Raw genomic sequence first — 23,997 nt, 5'->3', positions numbered from 1 at the left:
TCAATTATAAACAGTAGTTTTTGACGTGCGGATCACATAGAAACTCAGTACAATCTTATCAAAGCGTCGAACGACTTTCACCGAGCAATAAACTGAGCAAGAAAACGAAGGCATTTTTACAACTAAGTAATTTTTGTCATTACAATGTATAATAGAATAGCTTCTTGAGATACGTCACTGCATTTTGCTTTTCGATTTTTAAAATCTTTAAGCGCCGTAACCAGTTTGAATATCGAATAAACTTTTTGCTGGCTTAAATGAAGAACTTCATTGAAGAATCAACGATATGCGAAAAATTTGGGTCAAATTGGAAAAAAAGGGATCAGTTGAATATAATGACAATTGAAAGCTTGGGGCAGCCATATATTTCTGACCAGTCAAAGATAAATGATAATTTAACATCTTTGTTCTAAATTCTGTTAAACATTCTTGTTCTATTTTCCGACACCAATTTTGGGTTTAGCAACTGAAAAGTTTGGACTGTAGCTGAAGCAAAAAAAAACGCAATTGTTTCGTCAAACCTTCACAAAATCCCATAAAAGCAAACGGGTCAGTCAGCACATTTATTTTCCCCAAAATTTGACTACGGCGTAGATAATTTGGTAAGAAAGGCTTTCTTAAAGCAGTATTTTTCAATTGTTTGGATAAATTTCTCGAATGTTCCTATCATCTGTGGGTATTTTGTGAAAAATTGTATATAGAGCAATGTAATTTAGTTGCAGAACTCTTTTTAATTTTAGAACTATCTTGACTTCTATTTATACAAAACTATTTTAAAATTATCTCATAACTATGTCAAGAAACTGATTTCAATATATATTAAATTCAAATATTTCTGAATATTAAAATTTGATAGTTAGATATCTGAGAAACCTAAACAAAATCGGTTTGAATATAGAGGAAAAGATCAATTCACTACTGAACATAAAAATGTTTAAATAAAATTTGAGAAGTATAAGTTTTTACTTGTCTTTTTACTACTATTTGAAGTATCTTTTCCACTTGCGTTATTGCGGAATGAGGAACTGAGGCTCGATGCAATTTGAGGCTGGAAAAACTCATCTTCATCGTCGTCTTCAGTTTTAATCTCACCCGGTTCCCAATCCGCTTTTTTCTCTTCGTCACTTTCTTCAAATGATGATGCGTCTGAAAACTCTTTTTCCACAGGAATAACAACTGCTTTGATTTTTGGTGTAACTTTAGCCGTTGGAAATTGTACCGGATTAGTCCTCTTGGCAAAATTAGGTCTACCTCGACCTTTGGGTTTCGGTAACTGTTTTCGTGATTCAAAAGGTTGCCCAGCGCCTGAAGATCTAATAGGCGGTGGTGGAACTCCAAGAATCCTAGGTTTTGGGGGTTCCGGTGGGTCTGGAACATCTGGTTTTGAGGTTCCAGGTTTGGCTATTGCAGTAACGCTGTTTTTGGCAAAATTCAGTGAACTTGTATTTTGAAGTGTAGTGCTAAGGGCAGCTTCTAAGAGTTCTTGCTTTTTCTCGCCTTTGGTCTTTCGCTTCTTTCTGGCCTTGGGCGTTCGCTCAGAAAACAAGTCGCCATAACTTATCGGTGTTCTAGTTTTCAATGTTAATGTTTCATGTTTGGCCTCATTCGATTCATTTTCACTTCCTACTTGATTTACATTCGGACTAGCCGAACTCTTTTTGTTTTTATCCAAATATTGCACTGGCAGGTCTGGAACTCCTGAGATTAATGACTGGATATAATGGCTACTGTAGCTTGCCAGTGGCGTTTCGGAAACTTCAGGTGGTTTGTCTGAAAAGCGCGATTCACGGCGTTTGTATTTGACTTTTCCCCAGTCGCTGCTACTTTCTGGCGACAACGGAGCCGTTTGTTTCCAAGTACTTGACACCGTGCACGTTATAGGATCTATTTCTATCAGTGAAGAACTGTGGTACTCTATTAGATTAGCTCTAGGGTCCATTTTGATTCCTAACGAATCTGCGATATATCTGATTATGTAACTAGAAAACTGTCTGTTCGCATACCCGTCCCAATGTAAGCCATCGCTAAGTTGGTGAAACAAAGTCAAGTCCCTGCAGTGGAAATTCAGGTCTAAAAAGTCGCGTTCGTACTCGTAGCACAACATGTGAACAAAGAAATTTGCTTGTAGCAAATCGACTCTTATGGAATGTCCTTTGTGGACTAGTCTCGGAACCATAAAGGCTTTGTGTGCATTAGTGTGTACTGGCAAAGATGACATCCAGAAGAAGAGGCAATTTGGAGATAAAATCATGTCCAGATGCTTAAACAACTTCTCAGCGCGGGACTCAAACTCGGCCACAGACTCAGACCCGTAGCGTGATATGTCCCACAAACAGCTGTAAGAATCATTGTTCAGTAAAACAAGCACAAAGCTGTTTCAAACTTGATTCGAAATGAATTCCAGTTATGACATACCTGTTGAAAACTACAACATCGGGGCCTCCGTGGAGTAGGTGCTGGAAAATTTCCTCCATGTAGTTGTCGTAGATCCGAGTGACGCAGTAGTATTTCACGCGGAAATAGTTCGAGTGGTATTCCCTCTCTTCCCGATAATGTTTGCCTGTCTCTCTGTTCGAGTAAAGCAGTCTATCGCCCAGGAAAGATGCTTCGCCCTACATCAATGAATACAGTACACTTGTCAAAAGGCCACGAGAGCTGCAGTAAAAAATCACTGTAACCCAACAACACTTCAGAGGAACGCGTCGACGCAAGTTCAGGAGAGGTCTCATATTGTATTCACTGGACAACCAGACTTAGACAATTAAGCTTCGAAGAAAAACATGTAACAATCGTCTCAGAAAAAAAACAGATGAAAAACATTGCTTAAAATCCGCAGGATGTAACCAGTGACACTAAACTGCAGTACTGTAATGCTAACTAGTTATGACTCACCTTAACTTCGATTTCTTCTGCGGTCAGATGGTCTTCGCTATTCTGAAGATGCAACACTATGTCCTTGTAGATCGACCGCATCACTGAAAAGAACAACAAATTGATTACTTGCCATCCAAATTGATAGCATTCAGTATGCTCTGCCTAGGCGTAGTTTTTCATGGTTATTGAACAAAAAAACAACGAATATCAAAATATAAGATTCTACAGCTGCTTTTGTCCAAAAAAATCACCTGGCACCCCAAATCTGCGAGAAAGAGCTCACCTGAGTCTCCAATGAGGACGAGGGAATAGTTGGCAAGAACCTGCTGCACTTCATTGCGCTGCAATGGCCTTCCCTGCATTCTCAATAATGAAAACGCTGATCGCTTATCGACTAAAATCTGTAAAACTACATTTTTACCTGAAAATGGATAAACTTTACAAAAGGAAACTGGACGCCCCGAGCTCAGCACAGATCAGTTCGGACCACTATACTTCACAATGAATTATTTTCATGTAAAGCATTTTCATTAGTAGTTACATCTAAAAAACGCAATCAAAGTATGTTTAATATCCCTAATAATTGATGAACATCAAACCGAAAAATGCGGAAGAATTGAAAATGTGTTAATTAGATGCTATGATTTTGATAGTTTTTGACTTTAAAAAATTGATACTCAGATCAAATATTATTTATAATATGTTTAACAAACAAAAAAGGATCGGCAAACAAATTTACTTATAGTTTCTTGTCAGTAACGACATTATTGTTCTTTCATGAAATAGATTTTGACAGATATTGACTTGATATTGCTAGAGCTCGAAGGACCCCTCAGATCTCATAATCAAAATCATGATACCCTTTGCCTGGAATGCTAAAAACTAACTTTTACTCGTAAATCGTTGTCGAACAAAATTTTAAACAGGCAAAGGGTAGTTTTATCTCATTTCAAGTTGTCATCATTGGGGAAACAAAAGGCGACTAAAAATTGATTAAAAGAAATTCGTCAACAAAATGAGAGCCAACGTTCAGTTTCGAAATTCCAATTAACTCAAGACACCAAAACAATGACCAACACTAATCTGAAATTTTAAGTTCACTGTGCAAAACCTCAACGTTTAAGAGTGAGATGCAAGGAGCGAGACGACCATTTAGATACACGAAAAGAAAATAATGCTTGATGCAAAAAAATGTAGCTACCTTTCCTTTTCTTAAATAATCTAGCCTTATTTCATCCACTGTTCTTTCTTCGCAATAAATTGACGTAAAAACAAAAATTTGAGCACCCTTTTGAACTCACATCATATTGAAGCACAATTTAACCAATTTTTTAAACTATGGTATTTGAGAGCGGTGTGGGAAGAGAGCGCAAAAAAAAGATTTGATACTGCAACAGCTCGAATGACCCCTCAGATCTCATAATCAAAATCATGATACCCTTTGCCTGGAATGCTAAAAACTAACTAAGGCTAAAGACTTTTATTCGTAATTCATTGCCGACCAAAATTTTTAACAGGCAAAGGGTAGTTTTATCTCATTTCAAGTTGTCATCATTGGGGAAACAAAAGGCGACTAAATATTGATTCGAAGAAACTCGTCAACAAAATCAGAGCCAACAGTTTCGAAGTGCCCATTAACTCAAGACTCCAAAACAATGACAAACACTAATCTGAACTTTGTTCACTGTGCAAAACCTTAGCGTTTTTGGTATTTGAGAGTGGAGTGGGAAGAGAACTTTAAAGAACACGGAACCCTAAGATTGTCTTTAATTGACCACATTTGTCTTTCAAACATGGACAACTAAAAAAAGCGCATTTTTCAAATGAAATAGAGTGTAACGAACCTCGGGTGATTCAAAAGTAAAAGAGAACGCGAAAACTGCTTACATATAGATATATAAAAACGCCAAAAAAATGAAAATTAGTCTAAAAAATTGCAGCATATTTCCTATTTTAAAAAACCATATAAAAAGTCATTTATCGGAAACGATAAAAAAATTTTAGCAGTCATTTTGAAAGCAAGAATTTGATCTAAAAAAGCTACAAAATTTGAAATTCCCACCCAATCTTATACTGGGGTGCTATCAGAGCACTCTCATTTAAAGTAAATCAAATGAGAGTGCTCTGATAGCACTCCAATATAAGATTGGGAATTTCAAATTTCGTAGTTTTTTAGTTCAAATTTTTTAGTGAAAAATTTATGAAAATATTAAAAAACGCCATATCTCGGGAACCGAAAAGATTTCAGCAGTCACACCTAGAAGAAGGATTTGCAACCCCCGGAGTTTTCCTGGCAGCACCCAGCTATAGGGTTATTAAATCCCATTTTGTAAAATTTCTTTATCTTTTTTGAAAGTTTTTGAAATCATAAAAAAACGTCAGATCTCGGTTACTTAAGACATTTGAGCAGTCAAATTTGGAGACAAGATTTGCAACGCCTGAGAGCAATCTGATAGCGTGTTACTATAGTGTCGAAAATTTCAAATCTAAGTTTTTTTAATTTTGAAAAATTATGAAAAAACGTTATATCTCGCAAGCTAAATACAGTTTAGTCACATTTGCAGCCAACATTAGCAACCCCTGGGGAAACTCAGACAGCACACCACTATTGGGTTGCTTACTTCAAATTTGGTTAGGTACACACTGAATTCAACCTGTAAAATCGGAATTGTAATTGTACGTGAACACATTTTCCTGGCGAAAAAAAAAAACGAAAAATCACAATATAAGTAAGAGACCTCATTTCGTCCATTGACAACAAAACAGCCAAGGAATGGCTCGCATCCAAGAAACAGTTAATGAAATTTCATTAGAATGGCAAATTGGAGCAATTTCTTATTTTTCCAGCACTAGCAAAAAAGCAAACTGCTTGAAAAATTTCTGGCTTAGATGACCATTTCCAATGATAGCTTCCTGGGGAGACCTTTCTGTTTCGCCCATTTGAAAAATGAGGAGGAACTTTGTTTTCGTGTGTGTCTTAGTTTTTCTTGTTTTTGTTTTCCACGCAAAATCGGGTACCACAAACAAAAATCTGAATGGGTCGAGTGATAAAGCAAATTGAAGCCCTTTCAGTCACGACAAAATTTTTTGTTCAATTTGCCAAATTACTATGACTATCAAATATGCCTAGATAGTTTTATGTCAGATCCTTTTATCACACCAGGCAGAAAAAACCTCAATAATTTGAAACTTTTTTTGAAGTTGTTTATAGACTATGGTCGGAACATTCTGTGCTACATGCACAGTAACCGGCTATCATTGTTCATATACACTTTTAGTACAGGCCAAACGGAGGTCCGCATAAAATGAGATACTTAATTACATGGAACTGATGAAAAAAGAAATTTCCAGAATTTGATTCATACTTAATTTGAAAATTTCAAACCAAAAACAAAAAAACTAGACCAGCTGAGTAAATATTTCTTTCAAAAATGATACAGCCCGAAATACAAAGCTTTAAATAATATTTAAAATTTTCAGAAATTTTCACACTTTGGAATTGTACCGCAACAAATTAAGCTGTTAGCCTTAAGACCTTGAGTTAGCTCGCGGTAATTTTATGAGAGCAGAAACATGAAAAAATCCGAAAGCAAAAACTACAAAACAATTTAGATTTTTTGGAAACACAGAACTTCCAATGAAAAACACAAAATAGTTTTAACAGTCTTCAATGAACAATAGGTCTTAAATGCGTTCCTTACAAACAAAGCAAACATAAAGTCATGCGAAACATTTGAGCTGAAAAAAAAAACACGGAACAATAAAAGATAAGCCACAAATTTCATTTTTTTTTCTCAAATTTAACAACCTTATTGATACTAATTGATACTAATAAATAATATTTAAAATTATCAGAAATTTTCACACTTTGGAATTGTACCGCAACAAATTAAGCTGTTAGCCTTAAGACCTTGAGTTAGCTCGCGGTAATTTTATGAGAGCAGAAACATGAAAAAATCCGAAAGCAAAAACTACAAAACAATTTAGATTTTTTGGAAACACAGAACTTCCAATGAAAAACACAAAATAGTTTTAACAGTCTTCAATGAACAATAGGTCTTAAATGCGTTCCTTACAAACAAAGCAAACATAAAGTCATGCGAAACATTTGAGCTGAAAAAAAAAACACGGAACAATAAAAGATAAGCCACAAATTTCATTTTTTTTTCTCAAATTTAACAACCTTATTGATACTATCGTAGCCCAGAACTTGCAACAAAAAACCGCGCCAAACCGTAAATAGTTCTCATCATACGATATCATCTGAGTAACTTGTCAGGAAGCTGAGCCGACGGAACGCCAAGCGAAACGTGAACTCATAAGCAAAAACTAACAGCCCACTTCTCTATGGTTGAAGAGAGGTCAACTATGGACCTTCAAATCATGGGTTTGATATTTCTATAACAATCCGTTTTCTGTTGTCATTCTATCTCAAGTCACTAGGAGTATATCTGGAACGCTAAGTGAATTATCGCTGAGTAGAAAAAGAACATATATTAACAAATAATCCGATTTTCAATTTTCAGACATCAGATTCAAAAAAGAAAAAGACCCATGTGGCAACGGATAGCATGCCACTTTGTGATTTTGGCTATGCCTTGTTTCAAATAATGAATCAAACAGGGATCCAATAAAAATGATTTTCAAACCATTGCTAAAAACTTTGAGCCATTTTAGACAAAATTCAAAAGCCATGGAAATCCCAAATTAATAACCATAAGCAAAAGATTTACTACTTGAATTAAATAGAGCTCTGCAAAAGAGCAATATGCAAGAAAAAACTAAACCGGCGTGCAACACAGCTTGTAACACCGGAAAACCAGTGGGCGACAAAAAATGTTTGTTAGTTATAGTCTCAATCGTAGCGTACACAGCAGCTGTCTGGGCTGCGGCAAATAAGCATAAGCCGCCAAACGATAGGCAGTAACAAGATAGTTCAAAAAAAACAGAAATACAGTTGCTAAACCTCATAAATTGCGCGCTGAACTTGCCTAAAACATCACTCAATTTTATATAAAATAGTACGAGAAGTCGATTGCTTGAAGGCTTCAAACTACAAGACAGTTACCTTCGCAGGTCTGAAACTGACAGAACCTATAACTCTGCAAAACGTTGTACAATTTATACCACATACGACAAATATATATGAAAGAACCTAAGATATGTTAGAACCTAAGATATAAGAGATCAGATTTGTCAAATAATTGTCAACTTTTTTATGAGGCTAGGATTTTTCCATCAAGTTCTGCAGGGTTGATTGATATTTGGGGCGGCTCAAGTCTAGCAAAAAGTCTGAGAGCAATAATTGAGTTAAGATTATGGTCTCAATTTAAACGAACATAATATTTTGTACGAAAGCAAGAATATACGTTTATATCGATTCTCTGGCATTTGACCAACTGAACTTCAAGCCAAATCACAAAACTGGGAACTTCAAGCCGAAAAATTCCTCAAAAAGTCCTGAATTTTGGAGCAATTTTCGATTTTATGGACTTTCTAATTTTGAGTGACCTGTTCATACAGTTTGAGCTTTAAACTGATGTTTAATGATGTTACACAAAACATTGAAGGGTTTCATGACTTTCAGAATCCAGACATCCTTAAATGGTACCATGTTACGGATAACGATTATTATTATTACCTAACTTGCATTGTTACGAATAGCGATTATTATGTAAAACTTGCTGACTTCGTTAAAATTAACAATTTACCAATGAAATTTAGCGTTTTAAACTGCTAAATTTCATCTGTAAATGGTTAACTTTGGCCTGAACTCCTTCCGGCTCGAAATCCAGTCGGCCAGTTGTCATATACCTGTTTACAACATATTCGAGTTATGCAATTATAATTCAGGCGATTTTTTTAAGATCATAGGTCAAAACATCCGCCAACTGACAATTCAAAAAATTTAATGGATTCAATGAAACCAAAGAACATTTTAAAAATTCCAGAATCAAAAACAAGTTTTATCTCCGATATTCCTGCAAAACACCACGACACAAGCGGATTGGTAAAGAAACTGCAGGAAAGTTGCTAACAACACAAAAAATCCGTGATGGGGCAACTAAGCCACCAATCTTTGAGTAAACACTCTTTGAGTCGAAAAAAAAACTTTTGCATCTAAACTTGCAGCTACAAAGAAGGTTGCTTACAGCACAATAAAACACATAATGGGGCAACTAGGACGACAAGCAATAGCAAACAATCGAAAGCCCGACCAATCAATTTTCCCCTCAAAAAAATTCAATTTTCATAGCCAACAGACGGATTAATTTCTCTCAATTAAAACCCTCAATTCAAATGTCAAACATAGCCAACAGACAGTTGAAAAAGAGTCATGAACACAAGAAAATAGAAAAAAAATACTGACTGTATAGAAAAAATACTGAAAATATATTATAAATTACAGATTGAAAAAAACTGGATCATTACGAAAATTATAGTTCCGTTGGGAAATCGGTAGCTGAAATTTGTTCACGTTTTTCGTGAGCTTTGCGCTTCTGCTATTCGATAAAGGAGTTTGCCTTCCTTTCAGTAAAAAAATGGACCGAACTTAAAAAGAACCCAAAGTCAAACATCAAAAAAATCAAAATTGACCAAAATTGACCAGAAAAAATCACGAAGACCTTTATAATTCATAACACGTTCATGACACAGAAAACAAACAATTTGACCAATGGGAGGGCTGCTGCCCTTGAGGACAAGGGATAGAAGGCATTTGCAAACTTGTGTTTGCTAGTTCCACTTCTGGGAAGCGCAGGGGGCTATTCTCATGCGCGAAGGAAAAACACATGGTCTTCCAGATAGGAGTTGGATGCTCTCAACCTACCATCGACAAACTAAAACAGCTTAAAAAAAACAAAGCCTATCGAACATCAAACTCACTTGAAAACTGTCCGATGAAACGCCGCCGAAGTGGCAAAACATGAAAAACCAATCCTGATTGGTTAACTCCTAACTTACGATTGCATGACAATGTTATCGTCAAGCATCAGTCTTTCAGTTTTGATTTTGTTTTGTTTTGCTCTTTAAACCTTTCACCTTATTTCTTATTGCATATGATCGAAGGTTTCCACGCTACCAATTATCGCCTGCTATGAATTGCGAGAATAGCGCGAAAAAGCGCTTTATTTAAATCCTACAATTCGTCGCCATGACACAACGGCAAAAACATTCAAGTAATAAGGGAAAACTGCTCGAAATACCCCCGCGCTGCCGCTTTTGAGGACAAGGGATAGAAGGCATTTGCAAACTTGTGTTTGCTAGTTCCACTTCTGGGAAGCGCAGGGGCAGTGATGACCCTATTAACGTCGATTACAGAATATAATCCTCAAAATTCTATAATACTTTGATTATAGTATTCTATAATAGATTTCCTAAAAAATTGGATGTGAAAAAAAACTCTTTTTCAGAGCTGAAACTTTATTTCAATACGATGTTATTATCAAACGAGTTTTAAGGTTTTCGGGCAGTGTAAGCTAAAAGATATTGCAGATAAAAAGGATATGCAACGGATATACTATAATCTGGTCATCACTGCGCAGGGGGCTATTTTCATGCGCAAAGGACCGAATACGCGAAAAAAACTCGTGTGCAAAACACCGAAAACAAAATTAGCCGAAAGTCAATTTTTAAAAAGAAGCAATTCCCATTCAATTAAAATAAATTAAATGGAGCAATTTTTTGCTTCTGTCATTACGAAACCCTTGAAATAAAAAATTTGTCCCAATTTTGCGGCGGTCAATGACAATTTGAAAATTTTGCATATTTCTGCCGTTTTTATAATCGGCCAATATCAATACTCCAGACCCTGGAAATGTTTACTTTCTTTTAAATTTCATATTACTGAAATCTGATTGGCTGATTTTTTTTTCGCGCATTCGGTTCTTCGCGCATGAGGAATTCCACCGGAAGCGCCTTCTCAAAATAACCACAGACCTATATGGCATTTTGTTATTTTTCCGGCTCTGGTTATAATGACTGGTCTCCAATCAACTAACGCGCTTATAAGCCTCAAACCTGACCATTAAACGCTAATACAGGTAGCCTTATAATCGCTCCTTGCCGTTATAGGCAAATTACGGCTGATTGCAATCAAAATTACTTAGATGAAATTTAATTCTATGCATATGATTTCTATGTACCTTTTAAATTAACTATTCAACATAATTACATTCTATTTACATTTTACTATTCACAAAATTGCATCGAACATATTGCACTTTTCAGCATCTGTTTATTGAATCTAAATGAAAGTTTGAGTAAATTTAAAAAGTTCAAGTTTACATCAGCATGAAGATGAAAATGATTGATATGTGGAGACACAAACTAATTTATACTATCTCTACTTTTGATTTATCTGATATGAATCTGATTTTGTCATACTATCAGGCACACTGCTCACTGACAATGATAAGATAGGTGAAGGCAAGTTATGAAACAGAGCACACTTTGCTAGATTTGCTTTTCGGTCTGCCAGACGAGGTCCGACTCGATCCGTATTTGTCGTCTTCGCTTCTCTCTGATCTCGAGTCAGAAGACAGACTCGGAAGCGACGATTTGTTTCCGTGAGTCTATGCAGAAGAAGTAAATTACATATCCATTGCAGCCATATGAGCTGAATTGTTATTTTTTCGTTATTATTTGACTAATCATTCGATGGACCTTGTTTGTAGCAACATAACTTACACTTCGGTAAATCGAAATACATTTGAAAGTTCTTAACAGAGGCGAAGCGGAGCATTGCACCACTTGCTAACCAAAAGTATTTGCCAGTATGACGTAAAAGTTTTAATAGTTAAAGTTTACTGTAAAAATACTGCTAAAAATTCATATTTGACAAACATTTCAAGAGAAGGCAAGACCCTGCCATTCTCCAATGCACTAATGGTTCATAAAAACTTAATTGAGAACTCAAAACATACGAATAAATCATTTGTGAAAAATGGAAAACATTTTTTCTAACATTTGCAATCAGATACAGAGGCAAGAGTCAGTTGAAAAAATATCAATGAACAGCAAAAAATGAATATTTTAAATTTGGAGCTAGCATGGAATAGAAAAAAAAACACTAACAGGAATAGACAAAACCGGTTCAATAAGTTTTCTCCACTGGAATCTGAAACGCATTTTCGAAACTGAGCATCATTCACGTTCTTTTGTGCTTCTGTTACTTCCAGAGCAAAATTATATATTTAAGATCGTGATTATAACTAAAATTCCACCAAATCAGCATTTTTCTTTGTGACTTTGATTCAGAAAAATATAGATTCATATTATTACACTCATACTAATATTTTTCCTAAAACAACCCCACTTAGAGAAAACTGGATCAAAAAGAAAATTTGAATCGAATTAGAGGAAACTCGATCAATTGGTAATTTGTTTATTCCGCATGAATTCTCAAAATTAAAATCCATTTCCGGACCTAAAACCCCATTTTTTTCGCTCCATTTCTTCTAGCTTAATTGTAGAGCGTTAATTACTTTCCATTCGGCAAACGAAAAAAAAAATTGGAAAAAAAAACCCAAAAATCAAATCAGGCATGACCAAATTTTCCCAAAAAAATCATCATGACCGATTGAAGTGTCTTCACTACGTTCATTGACCACACGAAAAACCACACAACCTAAAAAAAGTTCCCTCACGTTCAATGACACTAAGACACTGAGTTTTAACAGATTATAAATCAAGCTATCAATGATTCTGTTAGACAAAAAGTCGCAAGCTTAAGAAATAAAAGAAGTCAACCAACAGTTGGAAAAGAGTCAATGAACGCAATTGAAAATAACAAATACTGACTGGTTTTTTTGAAAAATCTGACCTTTCGAATTTCTAAGAAAAAAAACAGATGGACTTGAAACTCTTTGACTTTCTAGAACAATTGAAGACAATTAGATCAAAAGGTAATTTGTTTTCACTGAGAAATCTGATAATTAAATACCATTTTTGAAATTAGACTTCGGTCATGTTTTTCGAGACCTTTACTCTTTCGCAGTTCGATAGTGAAGTTCGCCTTCATTTTAACAAAAGAAATAACCTGAATTTGAAAATGATCAAAAATCAAACCGCGAAAAGTAAATTTGCTCTTGAAACAACTTTAGACTTTTCCGGATAAAAAAATTTAAATTAAAATCATACTGACCTATATCATACTACTATATCGTTCTCGGTTTAAGAGGATAAGATAGTTTAAACACAGAGGCGAAGCAAACCTTCGCATCACTTGCGATACAAAGATCACTAGTAACTAAATGGTCAGTGAGATGAAAATCTCTAAGTGAAAAAAAAACTTACCGACTAAGTGGAAATAAAACTGGAAAAACTAAAATTTCAATCACAGAAAAACCGACGAGAAAACAACCACCACAATTAAGCAAGCTTTAAGGATTTTATGAGTGTCCAGTAAAACAACAACACGTGTTTACACGCCAATTGATCCAAAAACAACAATACCAAAAGAAATGGTTGTCAAAAAATCTAACATATTTTTGAAAATACGAAAAATTCAATTTCAGAAAAACAAACGAAAAACACAAACACTACCATTAAGCAAAACTTTAGTATTTTCCGAGCGTTCATTAAGCCAACAACAAGTGGCAAGACGCCAACCGATACGAAAACAAAATTCCAAAAGAAATGGTTATCATAAAAAAGTTCAACACTTTTTGGAAATACGAAAAATTCATTCTCAGAAAAACAGACGAAATACAATCACTAGTATGAAGCAAGTTTACAGATTTTTTGCCGACAAACTAAGTCCACTAAGCCAACAACACGTGGTAAGACGCCAATAAACCAAAACAAAATGTCAAAAGAAATTTTTAAAACAAAAAAAATTTTGAGCGATTAAAAAGTTTGTACTTTTTTTTACTACCAGCTGACCTGATCAAATAAAAACATGAATAATCATTTTAATCTTATTCTTATTTATCATTTTAATCATTATAGCGATGCAAAATAAGTTTATTAAATCGACAAAACAAGAGCCAAAAACATTTAAGCAGAATAAAGTTGATCGGTAAAAAAAGGCAAGAAAAAAACGGCAAATATACCAAAAAGATAGTAAACTTTAAAAACTACAGGAGTTAATCAACGACACTTGAAACTACAATTAAAATTGATTACAGCGCAAAAAAATTTTGGTGTGGCAACAAAGCTGACAAAACATGAGCCGACAATCTATAGTCCGACTAATCAACTTTTTCCAGAAAAATGTTCAATTTTAGACACTGAGAAAAAACAAGGTCCGGCCGGGACTTGAACCCTGACTATAGGTTACAAAGGCAATTGCATTACATTCACACCAAGTGCAATGAACTACAAAAAGATTTTTGATTTCATATGAACCAAAGGTAATATGATTCAGTGCTTTTGTTAAACTAGTTTTTAACCTGAAATTAGGAAAACCTGTAACTTACATGACTAGGCGTCTCACTGGTCCCGTGCATCCGTTCTTGCATGCGACTCAACTCAGCCGCATTGACTGCCAGAGTACGGCCCTGATTCTGGATCTCGTTTCGCATCTGGGTCAACTCCTCCCTCAGCGCTGCCTCGATCGGAGAGGCATTTACAGGTGTGGCAAGAGTCATAGGCGAAACTTCCTGAGCAGGTGTTACTGAGGCTAGTTGCTGGAAATATAAAAGACTGTTGTGGGACTATTTTTACATTAAAATTAAACATAGCCAAAAACTGTTAATCGAAAACTTCTTGAATATTTTCCAAATTTCGAAGAAAAAAAATATAACACGTTAAAACTCTTCGAATTTCAATTGTTTATTATTGGCAATTTTTTCTAAAGATATCCCGTTTAGAGAAAACAAAATTGAAGTAGATTTTTGAACAAAAAGGCAAGCCGCACTTCGCAAACACTAGCAAGAACACAACTACTTATGTAGCTTTATAAAGTGAAATAAACAAAATATAGTTAAGCCTCGAAATAGTAAAACTTTGCTACGTATCGCCTTCGAACCTGCGACCCCAAGAACTGGAGTCTTTACACCCTGCCATCCCGGCTACATATGCTAATAAATCTCCAATGCCATACAGCAAAAGTGGCACCAAATATAAAAGGACACAGTTTTGCAAATAATAATTTGGAATATAACAAACTGAAGGCATCCACATTAACTTTGCATGTAATAAATTGGAAATCTTAAAGCCACATTATGTATAGATTATGCATTAAAAAACTGCGAGATATATTGAGTTAGAATATTTCTGAAATCGAGTTTATATTATTATTATTATGTTGTGTCAAACAAATAGCTTTTTTCGTTCATTGATGAATTAAAAATGCACCAGCTGCGTTAACTCATTATTATACGAGTGTTAAAGCATATGCTATCAAAAATCTGTGAAGGTGCCACCAAGGGTGGCAACAACTTTTAGGATTTAGGTTAGAAAAGAAAAGAAAAATCGTACTATTACACCTACGCTCACAAAGTTCGCTAGTGTAAAAATAGCCGAACAAGAGAATTGAAATACTAGTTATTTGTTTTTTACTTTTCAAATTCTAGATTGGCTATTGACTTCTAGCTATATTCCATCATATGAGCGACATTTACCCTTACTAAGCTAAAGATCAAACAGTTTCTATCGGTACTGTTAAAAAAAAATTGGGAAATCGGAGTTGGTATGGTTAATTTACAACCAACCTATTTAAAAAATTTGAAAAACAGCGGGTATTTCAAATGGAGACACGCTCAACATATGTCGGTTGCTTGACGAAAGTACAGACTTCAGACAGAGGCGAAGCTGTGCTTCGCAAACATTTGCGAGAACTCGGCCAAAAACCAGCTCTGTCAAGTGGAATAAGAAAGAGAAATAAGCTCCGAAGTAGCAAAAACTCGGCTACGTGTAGGATTCAAAGCTGCGACCTACTGCAATAAATTTTGAGTTTCACGCACTATCCCCTCAGCCACGCAAGCTTAACAACTGACAAACACCAGTCAAGAATGCTACATATGCTAAATATAGCCAATCGAAGATTGGAAAAGAGTAATGAACGCAAGTAAACATAAAAAAAATCGTTCATGAAAAAGTCTCAACTTTCGAATTTCAAGATACCCTTTAAAATCTTTGAACTTCAAGAACGATTTATGATTGGCGCTTTTTTGATAAAAACTAACCCAAGTTGAGAAAACTGGATCAACATGTAAAGTTTTTATTCCGCTGGAAATTCAAAAATTAGATTCCACTTTAGAAACTAGAAATCTTTCACGAGTTTTTGCGCCAGCTACACGTTCGTATTTGAAAAGTGTTATTAACGTCACTCTCAGCAGATGAATTTCAATTGAACTCAAACAGTGCATATATACCTAAGTGCATCAATATTTCAATTTTTCCTGAAAAAAAAATCAGCAAAACATATATAAGAGTCTTCACTACGTTCATTACTCTTAAAAATAAAAAAAATTACCAACTAACATGCGTAATTTTACAATTGATAGAGCGGACGCATTTTAACTAGTATCCGAAAAAGTTCATTAAAACATCCGACCCTGCATAGGTTCTAACCCTCTTATTTTGTTGCGGGTCTCCTTCCCTACCTCTACGCTACATATCCATGATACCTCGCAGCTAAAGTCCCATTTGTAATATAATAGTCTGTGTTAATATCCTTAGCATTGGCTGTACGTAATAGGCGGTTATTGATCTTATGTAGATACTGCAATAAAATAACTCTTCAAAATGAACACTAATATTTTTGACTTAGGTTGGAAAAAAAAAGAGTTCATACTATCACACAAGCTTTGCTTGTGTAAAAACATGTGAACTGATTACGTCTCCCGTAATTCCCTCAGTATACCACAAAAATAACTTATTTACAAAAAACAACTGTTTTGAAAAAAAAAACACAGCTAACAGCCAGTTGGAAAAGTGCCATTGATTGCAAAGAGACTCTAAAAAGAGATTAAATTTTTTGGAATGTTTTTTTTTTCAACTTTTGAGTTTCATATAAAAAAAACTATTTAATATATAATAAGGAAACTGTTCTGCATGTTCTCTTACGTCTCTCATCTGTTCGATCATTCTCTGCATGTCCTCTTTCTCCCTCTTCATCAGAGCCAGCTCCTCCTCCAGTCTCCTCTCATTTGTACTCTTCACATTCACTTCGCCTCTCTCCTTCCTCGAGTCCACCGGAGCCACTACCGCTGTCGGCTTGCTAACCTATGAAAACGTTAGGGTTGGTTCGTATATAACTGAAATCAGAAGCTGTGGAAAGATGTTAGAGACCGAATATTAATATGACAAGCAAAGGCACTGCCCATTGATAGAATAGTCTTTTAATTTCCATAAATCACTTCAACGAAAGTGACAGCTCCTAATTAAATTTGTCAGAAGAACCATATCATTTCGGGTTTCACTCCTGTCTCAAATTACGTAGCGTTTTCTTTTCGTTTTCAATGCCAAACTATCGAACCTGTTGCTGCGCTGAAGCTGCATTCGAATTAGCTATTGCGGTCTTCCCTTGATTGTCTTTCGAATTAGATCTCGTTTTTGGGTTCTGTGAGTTGGCCGGTCGGTTTATGTTAGCAGCTCCTCCGTTATACGCTGCAACAGTCGCTGCATTACGCTTTACAGTTCCTGGTTTCTGAATGGCTGTATTATTACTTCTTGGACCTTTTCCAGTCGTTGGACGAGAAACAGCCGCTCGTGCTGTCTTAGCGGATCTCCTAACAATCAACGCAAGTCTTTTTGTTTAGTGTATCGAATAACACAGGGCTCATCGTACTAATGATTTTTTTTTACTAACAAAGGATTTAAACAAAGAAAAATGTTTTGAAAAGTGATTCGCATTAATAAGTGGTAAACTGAAGACTAGCGCAGCTTGCCGTTTTTAATTGACAGAAACTTACTCTTGTGCAACGGCATTATCTTGTACTAGCATCAAATCGGCTGACGAATTAGACGTCGACATGTAGAGAGAGTTTAGATTCGGCTGATTTCTTGTTGCCTGCGCTGCCCCTCCTAGATTTTCTAAATTAACGACGATTTAAGGTTATATAATTAGTCTTGAGACTTCTATTGATCTGCATTATAAGTTTCATACTTTTATCAGCTGAATTATCGGCAGCATTGGGCCGCAAATTGGGATCTTTTTTGACACGCTGCGTTCTTTTTGCTTCTAAAACACAATATGTTCATTAAGAACGCTTCAAATTGGAGAATTCGAATTAGCTAGTTCAAATTGCCAACAATTCGAATGATAGGAACATATGACCCTGGATAATATCATCAACTAAACGATCTCGTAAAATGGTACATCTTTCAATCTGATCGAGAGGCATACATCGGTTTGATTTCAAGTCAATTTATTACCATTTGCAGATGTTGCTGGCCTTGTTTGTAGCCCCGATTCTTCTTCTGAGGAGTAACAAGAGTCAGGACCTGTAGAACTGGGAATCGGCAGGAAGTCATCATCCAATTCATTTTTAAGCCACGTTGGTACCTGTGTAACAATCTGTTGACATCTTCGTACTTTCAGAATGTGTTAGATTTAGAGCCCGATAAGTATTACAATAATCCTCGTCTGGCTCTTTTTCCCCACCTCACATAAGCATCAATTTTATGGTGTATCGAAGGGTTCTGTCAGGTTACGCATGAAGACCAAACATGTTTGTCGTGACATAATTAGCCCGCATGCCAGTTTTTGTTACAACCGGACAGCGTGAACAAAAAAATTTCTGGTAAAAATTTGCAGGTGGAGGTAAATGGAAAAAAAAGCCCCTCGTTTGAACCATTTAAGCTATTATTGTGACACTTTTTATTCGTTTCTTTCAATTATTCAGCCCTCTTTTCAATCGCAGAAAAACTTTATCCATGAATATGCAGAAAAACATATATTAAAAAGAAAAGCACCTTTGAAAACGACAAACTATTAAGGATTGAAAACTAGTTTTAAAGAAAAGCGAGAAAATGAGTAGAAGAGTATTGATAAAGAAAGAAAGAAAAAGAAAGAAAGAACTTCTCCATTTATTTCTGATACATTTGGTAGGTGGTAAGGTTACATGCGGGTGTAACGTGGAAGTTGTGGTGTCCTTCAAGTTGTTATCGGTGTGTTCTTCTGGGCCCGATGTCTCTGTATCAGCTTCCGTAGTGTACTCTCCGTCGGCTGAAGATGCAGCACTACTGTATCGCTTGTGATGCCCTCGAATATTCTCCTTCCGTACCAATTCCGAAGTCGCAGAGGCTTCTACGGTCGGCGAGGTACTAAAACAGCCGAACAATTGGTTAAATACAACAACGCACTCCCATACAATGGCTACCATTCCTTGGGAGAGAAAAATTGCAGGCTAGATCCAATCAATTTTGCAACAAACAGTATTTATATTTCACCAGATGCAGAAGCAAACAAGGGCAGACGGTGCCGTTTGTTGAGTCGTCATTTTTTTGTGCTTAGTGCGAGAAGAAGCACAGAAAGACAGCTTATAACATTTCAAAAATGAAACTTTATCAAAAACTGTCTTATTTTAAAAATGAAAAAAGCTGAAAAAAAAATAAAACAAAAAAATAATTTTGAATTAAAAAAAAAAGTATTCCACAAAAGGCGCTTAAAGATACTTCGAAAACTAATTTTTATTCAAAATAAATCGAAGCTGCTAATCCTATTCACTCGCTTTATTAATTCGAAATTTCACCACAAAACCAAAAAAAAACCATACCGCTTTATTTGGACACAGAATTTTTTTTATAATTTTTAAATTTCGATAGAATAAAAGCAAAAATGCTTTTAAATGGTCTATCCCTTGGCCCAATCCAATGATTATTACAGATACCTGACTATGTGTGGAGCAGAAGTAACCATAGCCAAGAGACAGTTGGAAAAGAGTCAATGAACGCAATTAAACAACAAAAAACACCGACTTGCTTTGAAAAAATCTCAATTTTCGAAATAGATGCCCTTAAATTTCTTTGAATTCCTAGAACATTTCCAGACTGGAACGCTTTCAATAAAATTGACCCAATTTGAGAAAAATGGATCACTAGATGAATTTTTTTGTTCAGTGGGAAATCTGAAAATTAAATTTCGTAACTAGGAACTCGATCACGGTTTTCGTGACCTTGACACTTTCGCTGCTCGATAGTAGAGTTTGTCTTCCTTTTAACAAAGGAAATGAGCTGAACTTGAAAATAAATCAAAGTCAAACCGCGAAAAAATGAATTTGAGACTGAACTTAATTTAAGACTATTCCTGAAAAAAAATCATAGCGACCTATACAGTGCTGATTTAAATTAATCGGACAAACCGAGCTTAACTTGAAAATTGAAACGCGCTTTTCTCAAATTGGGTGAAAAACTTATGAAGACAAAACTTGCTTAAAAATTTAGCAGAATTAATAGGGTGTAATTAGGGTGAATTAATGGGTGCAAAATTCGGGCCCAAAATTCTACCCCACAAATGGGTCATTTTGGCTTCCCTTAGTTAATCAAAAATTACGCCAAAAATACCCGTTTGATCACAGACATAATTATATCAAAGTGAGCCCCTTACGTAGCCCAACAAACTGTTTTTAAACAAAAAGTTGGTATTTTATATAGTAAAAACGACCCTTTTTGTCTATCAAGCAAAAATAAATTTACTTATACAATGTGTTGGAGAATATACCCTTCTTAAAGTTTGTTGGACTACGTAAGGGGCTCACTTTGATATAATTATGTATGTGATCGACTGAGTATTTTTGGCGTAATTTTTGATTAACTAAGAAAAGCCAAAATGACCCATTTTTGCTGTAAATTTATTGGCCCGGATTTTGCTAAACAAATTACATCATATTAATTCTGCTTAAATTTTAAGCAAGTTTTATCTTCATAAGTTTTCACCTAAACTCAACCCAATTTGAGAAAAACGGGTTTTAAATTTCAAGTTTAACGCGTTTTGTCCGGTTAATTTAAATCAGCACTGTATAAGCGTCTGAACTACATTTGTCGACTCTTAAAAAACTAAAACACAACCAAAGTTCCTTCCCACTTTTTTAGTTAAAATCTATCGACTCGAAATTGTTTTTTGGGCACCTTAAAGCTTTAATTTACTCTTTGAATAGCGCAATCAGAATATATAAGAGAGTTGGAAGCGTAACTAGTCCCGGCGTCAAAAGCAGATAAAGCTAGATGTTAATGTCTTATACGATTATTCCAACCGATGGAAAAAAATAATTCAAGTTTAAGCTTATCGTAATACTATGCATCATCCGAACTAGTTATAATTTCCGAATGCTTGTTTTTTTGCGGACTTCTTCAACCGATTTTTGATGTCGGGTAGTTTTTCATGTTTTTTTCATCTGTTTCTCATGTTGCTTTTGAGCTTTATGCGGAGAAAATTAAGTTATTATTCCAAATTAAGTCATAGTTCATAAATTCTATCTCACAGTCTAGGACTGTTTTCAAGGACGTTTCAACGACAGAAATACCTCTATAACGAGTTAGGATTGACTTGACCAAAATTTTATAAATTATCATCCAATCTGAGTCTTAAATAGTTTTAAACATGTCAAAAACTTTTTCCTGTTCTTTGAGTAGCTGCAGAGAAAACAACAGAAACATGAAAAAAATGTTGGTTCAAGTGGCTGGCTGAAAACAAAAAAATGTAACCTTTGTTACCGCATGACACAGCAAAATGAACAGAAAAATATTTCAACATTTGTGTAATCAAGTTTTAACCCTACTTTTGCAGGTATTCTATGTGTAAACATAACTATAATAGAATTATTATTTGAGCGCTTTGAAACATGAATTAGCTCGCCCCACTCAAAAAATCATTCATACGCATTGAATATCAAATGTATAAAATCGCGCATAATTTAGCCCAACAAATTTCCTAAATTTCCACCCTGAATAACTTTGAAAACAATCACAGGTTAAACATCATTTAAAACATCTAAAATGGACTAAAAACAGGTTGAAGGTCTTTTTACGTTTTCCACCCGAATTTCTTAAATTTGCGATGTTGCAACAAAGAGAATAACACACTGATCGCACTGATTGGCTAGGTTATATCAACAGCAAATACTTTATTCATTATTCGATTTCTAACAAGGACGATATTTGAGATGTGAAGGTAGTTTTTTCCTAGAGCTAATTTCTGAGTTATCTCTTCTGGGTAAAAATCTGGAGCTCATTTGAAATTTGAATAGAGTAAAACACACTAAATTTTTGACCAATTCGGTTTGTTTATCATTTGATCTAAAAATGTGAACAATATTTTTTGAGATGGTGCTAGAATTTGAGAAACGATGCAGTGCTTTGCAAACACTAGCGAAAAACGACAAAAAAGCAGCTGTTAAGTGAAATAAGAAGTAGAAATAAACCTCGAATTTAGCTTAACTTTTATTGTGTCGGATTCGAACCTGTGAACTCTAGATTTGGAATCTCACTTTCTTTCCTCTCAGCCACGAATTCTTAATGATCGGCAAATACTAACCACAAATAATGTACAGAACAGATGCGATGCTACTTCCTATGCTACAGATTTTGATTGTAGCAAAAGTGCCACCAAATGAGCACTTTGATTTGCGAAATTAGTTGAAAAAATTAGAGACATACTAATACACTACGCTCGCAGTGTAAATAGCTAATTAGAATAAAGCAAAATATTTTTAGTTCAAGATGTTGAATAAATGATTTTTGGATGGAATGGCGAAGCAGCAGCTTCGAAAACACGATCGAGAAAGTTGCAAAGGTTCAGGAGCTTTAAAATTCACAAAAAACTCAAATTTTGCATGTAATAATTTAAAATGTAATTATCAAAGGCATTACACTAACTTTGCATGTAGTAAATTCTAATGTATTAACTTAAATTGATCAAAAAATCAGGCTGGAAAATTTCTTAAATGGGATTTTGATTATTATACTGTTGTATGATACAAATATCTTTCTTCGGTTCAATTCATGAATTAAACACAGAGGCGAAGCGACAAAAAGCACGAAAACGACGAAAAGTAGCTCTATAAAGTTCAATAATAAAAATTAGAAATGAGCCTCGAATTAGCAAAATTCGGTTACTTCTGAAATTCGAAAATGCAACCTAGAGATTGAGAGTCTAACACACTACTCACTCAGCCACGGAAGCTTAATAGACGCCAGACATTAGCCACCAGAAAAGCAGAGAACAGATGCTATGCAATTTCCACTTCTACAGTGAAATTTCCAAATAAGTGAACGCTTTTAATGAACTATTTTATTTGTGAGTTAGGTTAGAAAAAAGAAGGTTCGTAATAACACACTAAGCTGATCGCAAATGTAAAAAGCATCAACTGAGTTGGCTTATGACTAATCAAATGTCAAATCAAATGGGATTATGCTGCTTATGTAGCCTACCGATTCAAAAACACCAAAAGTGCCACCAAAAGTAGTTGGGGAAAAAGTAACTATCACACAAGGCTACGCCCGTGTAAAGATCCTAGTTTAGAAAAAGAGTAAATTGACCTACGATCGCAAGCTCGCTTGGACAAACATGAAATAAAATAACAAAAATGAAGTCTTTTCTCTCACTCTTTTTGCCTCTTGACCCGTCGGCGTCTTGTTTTTCGTCTCGGCATCGGCGCATTTGTTTCCACTGACAACAACACCGAGTGTGAGAGGAACCCACAAGAGACCAATTCTCGAATACTTGTCTTGTACCTCGTCATGCCCGACCGTACCACAACGTTTTCCGAGTCTTTACCCTGTGAAGTTGAAGTTGCACTCGAAGGCTTGCTCGATGCATTCTGTTGGACTAGGCCAGAGGTAGGTCTGGATTGGTCCGGAATCGAGTCAAGGACAAAACTAAAAAAAAAACGTTTCAACAGAAAAAGAATAACCTATTAGCCTTCTAAAATCATCCGACCACGGTCGTTTATACGAAAAAAAGCAATCGAAGAGTTTAAATACAATTTTACAAAGTCTTCGAAAAAGTCGAAAAAAGTCTTCGAACTTTTTTCTTAAATAATCAATCATTCAAATGCCCAATTCAACTCATTTCAAAAAAATCCAGGATAGCCGGTAACCATGCAAGAAGTACAGAATGTTCCGACAACATTTTAAAAAAAAGATACATTTAAAATTTTTAATACTTCAACTTTTTTATATCATTTATTGTTTCTAAATTCCTATTAATTTAATTTTAAGAAAAATGCATTAAAT

The 23,997-nt window shown here is 35.1% G+C and overlaps 3 protein-coding genes across 8 annotated transcripts in view; 1 reads left to right on the top strand and 2 right to left on the bottom strand.

Annotated features, from left to right (window-relative positions):
* LOC134839524 (large ribosomal subunit protein uL11-like) overlaps positions 1-23,997 on the top strand; it is a 359,274-nt gene that overhangs the window by 215,263 nt on the left and 120,014 nt on the right. The window lies entirely within an intron of this gene.
* LOC134839523 (integrator complex subunit 9-like) overlaps positions 871-23,997 on the bottom strand; it is a 228,060-nt gene continuing 204,933 nt past the window's right edge. The window contains exons 2-5 of the mRNA XM_063855104.1: positions 3,158-3,297; positions 2,893-2,975; positions 2,416-2,612; positions 871-2,336 (exon numbers count right to left, since the gene is read on the bottom strand). Coding sequence (XP_063711174.1) covers positions 935-2,336; positions 2,416-2,612; positions 2,893-2,975; positions 3,158-3,236 — 1,761 coding nt within the window. The 5' untranslated portion in view covers positions 3,237-3,297 and the 3' untranslated portion in view covers positions 871-934. The remainder of the gene's footprint in view (positions 2,337-2,415; positions 2,613-2,892; positions 2,976-3,157; positions 3,298-23,997) is intronic.
* Positions 10,975-23,997, bottom strand: part of LOC134838953 (uncharacterized) — a 58,981-nt gene continuing 45,958 nt past the window's right edge. For all 6 annotated transcript variants that reach the window (XM_063854323.1, XM_063854318.1, XM_063854324.1 and 3 more), the window contains 9 exons: positions 23,368-23,640; positions 18,901-19,089; positions 18,199-18,329; positions 17,930-18,004; positions 17,736-17,856; positions 17,300-17,552; positions 16,888-17,046; positions 14,295-14,504; positions 10,975-11,447 (listed from right to left, as the gene is read on the bottom strand). In XM_063854323.1, the coding sequence (XP_063710393.1) occupies positions 11,307-11,447; positions 14,295-14,504; positions 16,888-17,046; positions 17,300-17,552; positions 17,736-17,856; positions 17,930-18,004; positions 18,199-18,329; positions 18,901-19,089; positions 23,368-23,640 (1,552 nt within the window). In that variant the 3' untranslated portion in view covers positions 10,975-11,306. The remainder of the gene's footprint in view (positions 11,448-14,294; positions 14,505-16,887; positions 17,047-17,299; positions 17,553-17,735; positions 17,857-17,929; positions 18,005-18,198; positions 18,330-18,900; positions 19,090-23,367; positions 23,641-23,997) is intronic.

This window comes from Symsagittifera roscoffensis, chromosome 2 (assembly GCF_963678635.1).
Source record: "Symsagittifera roscoffensis chromosome 2, txSymRosc1.1, whole genome shotgun sequence".
Taxonomy (NCBI): domain Eukaryota; kingdom Metazoa; phylum Xenacoelomorpha; order Acoela; family Convolutidae; genus Symsagittifera; species Symsagittifera roscoffensis.
This window is presented reverse-complemented; position numbering and strand designations above follow the sequence as displayed.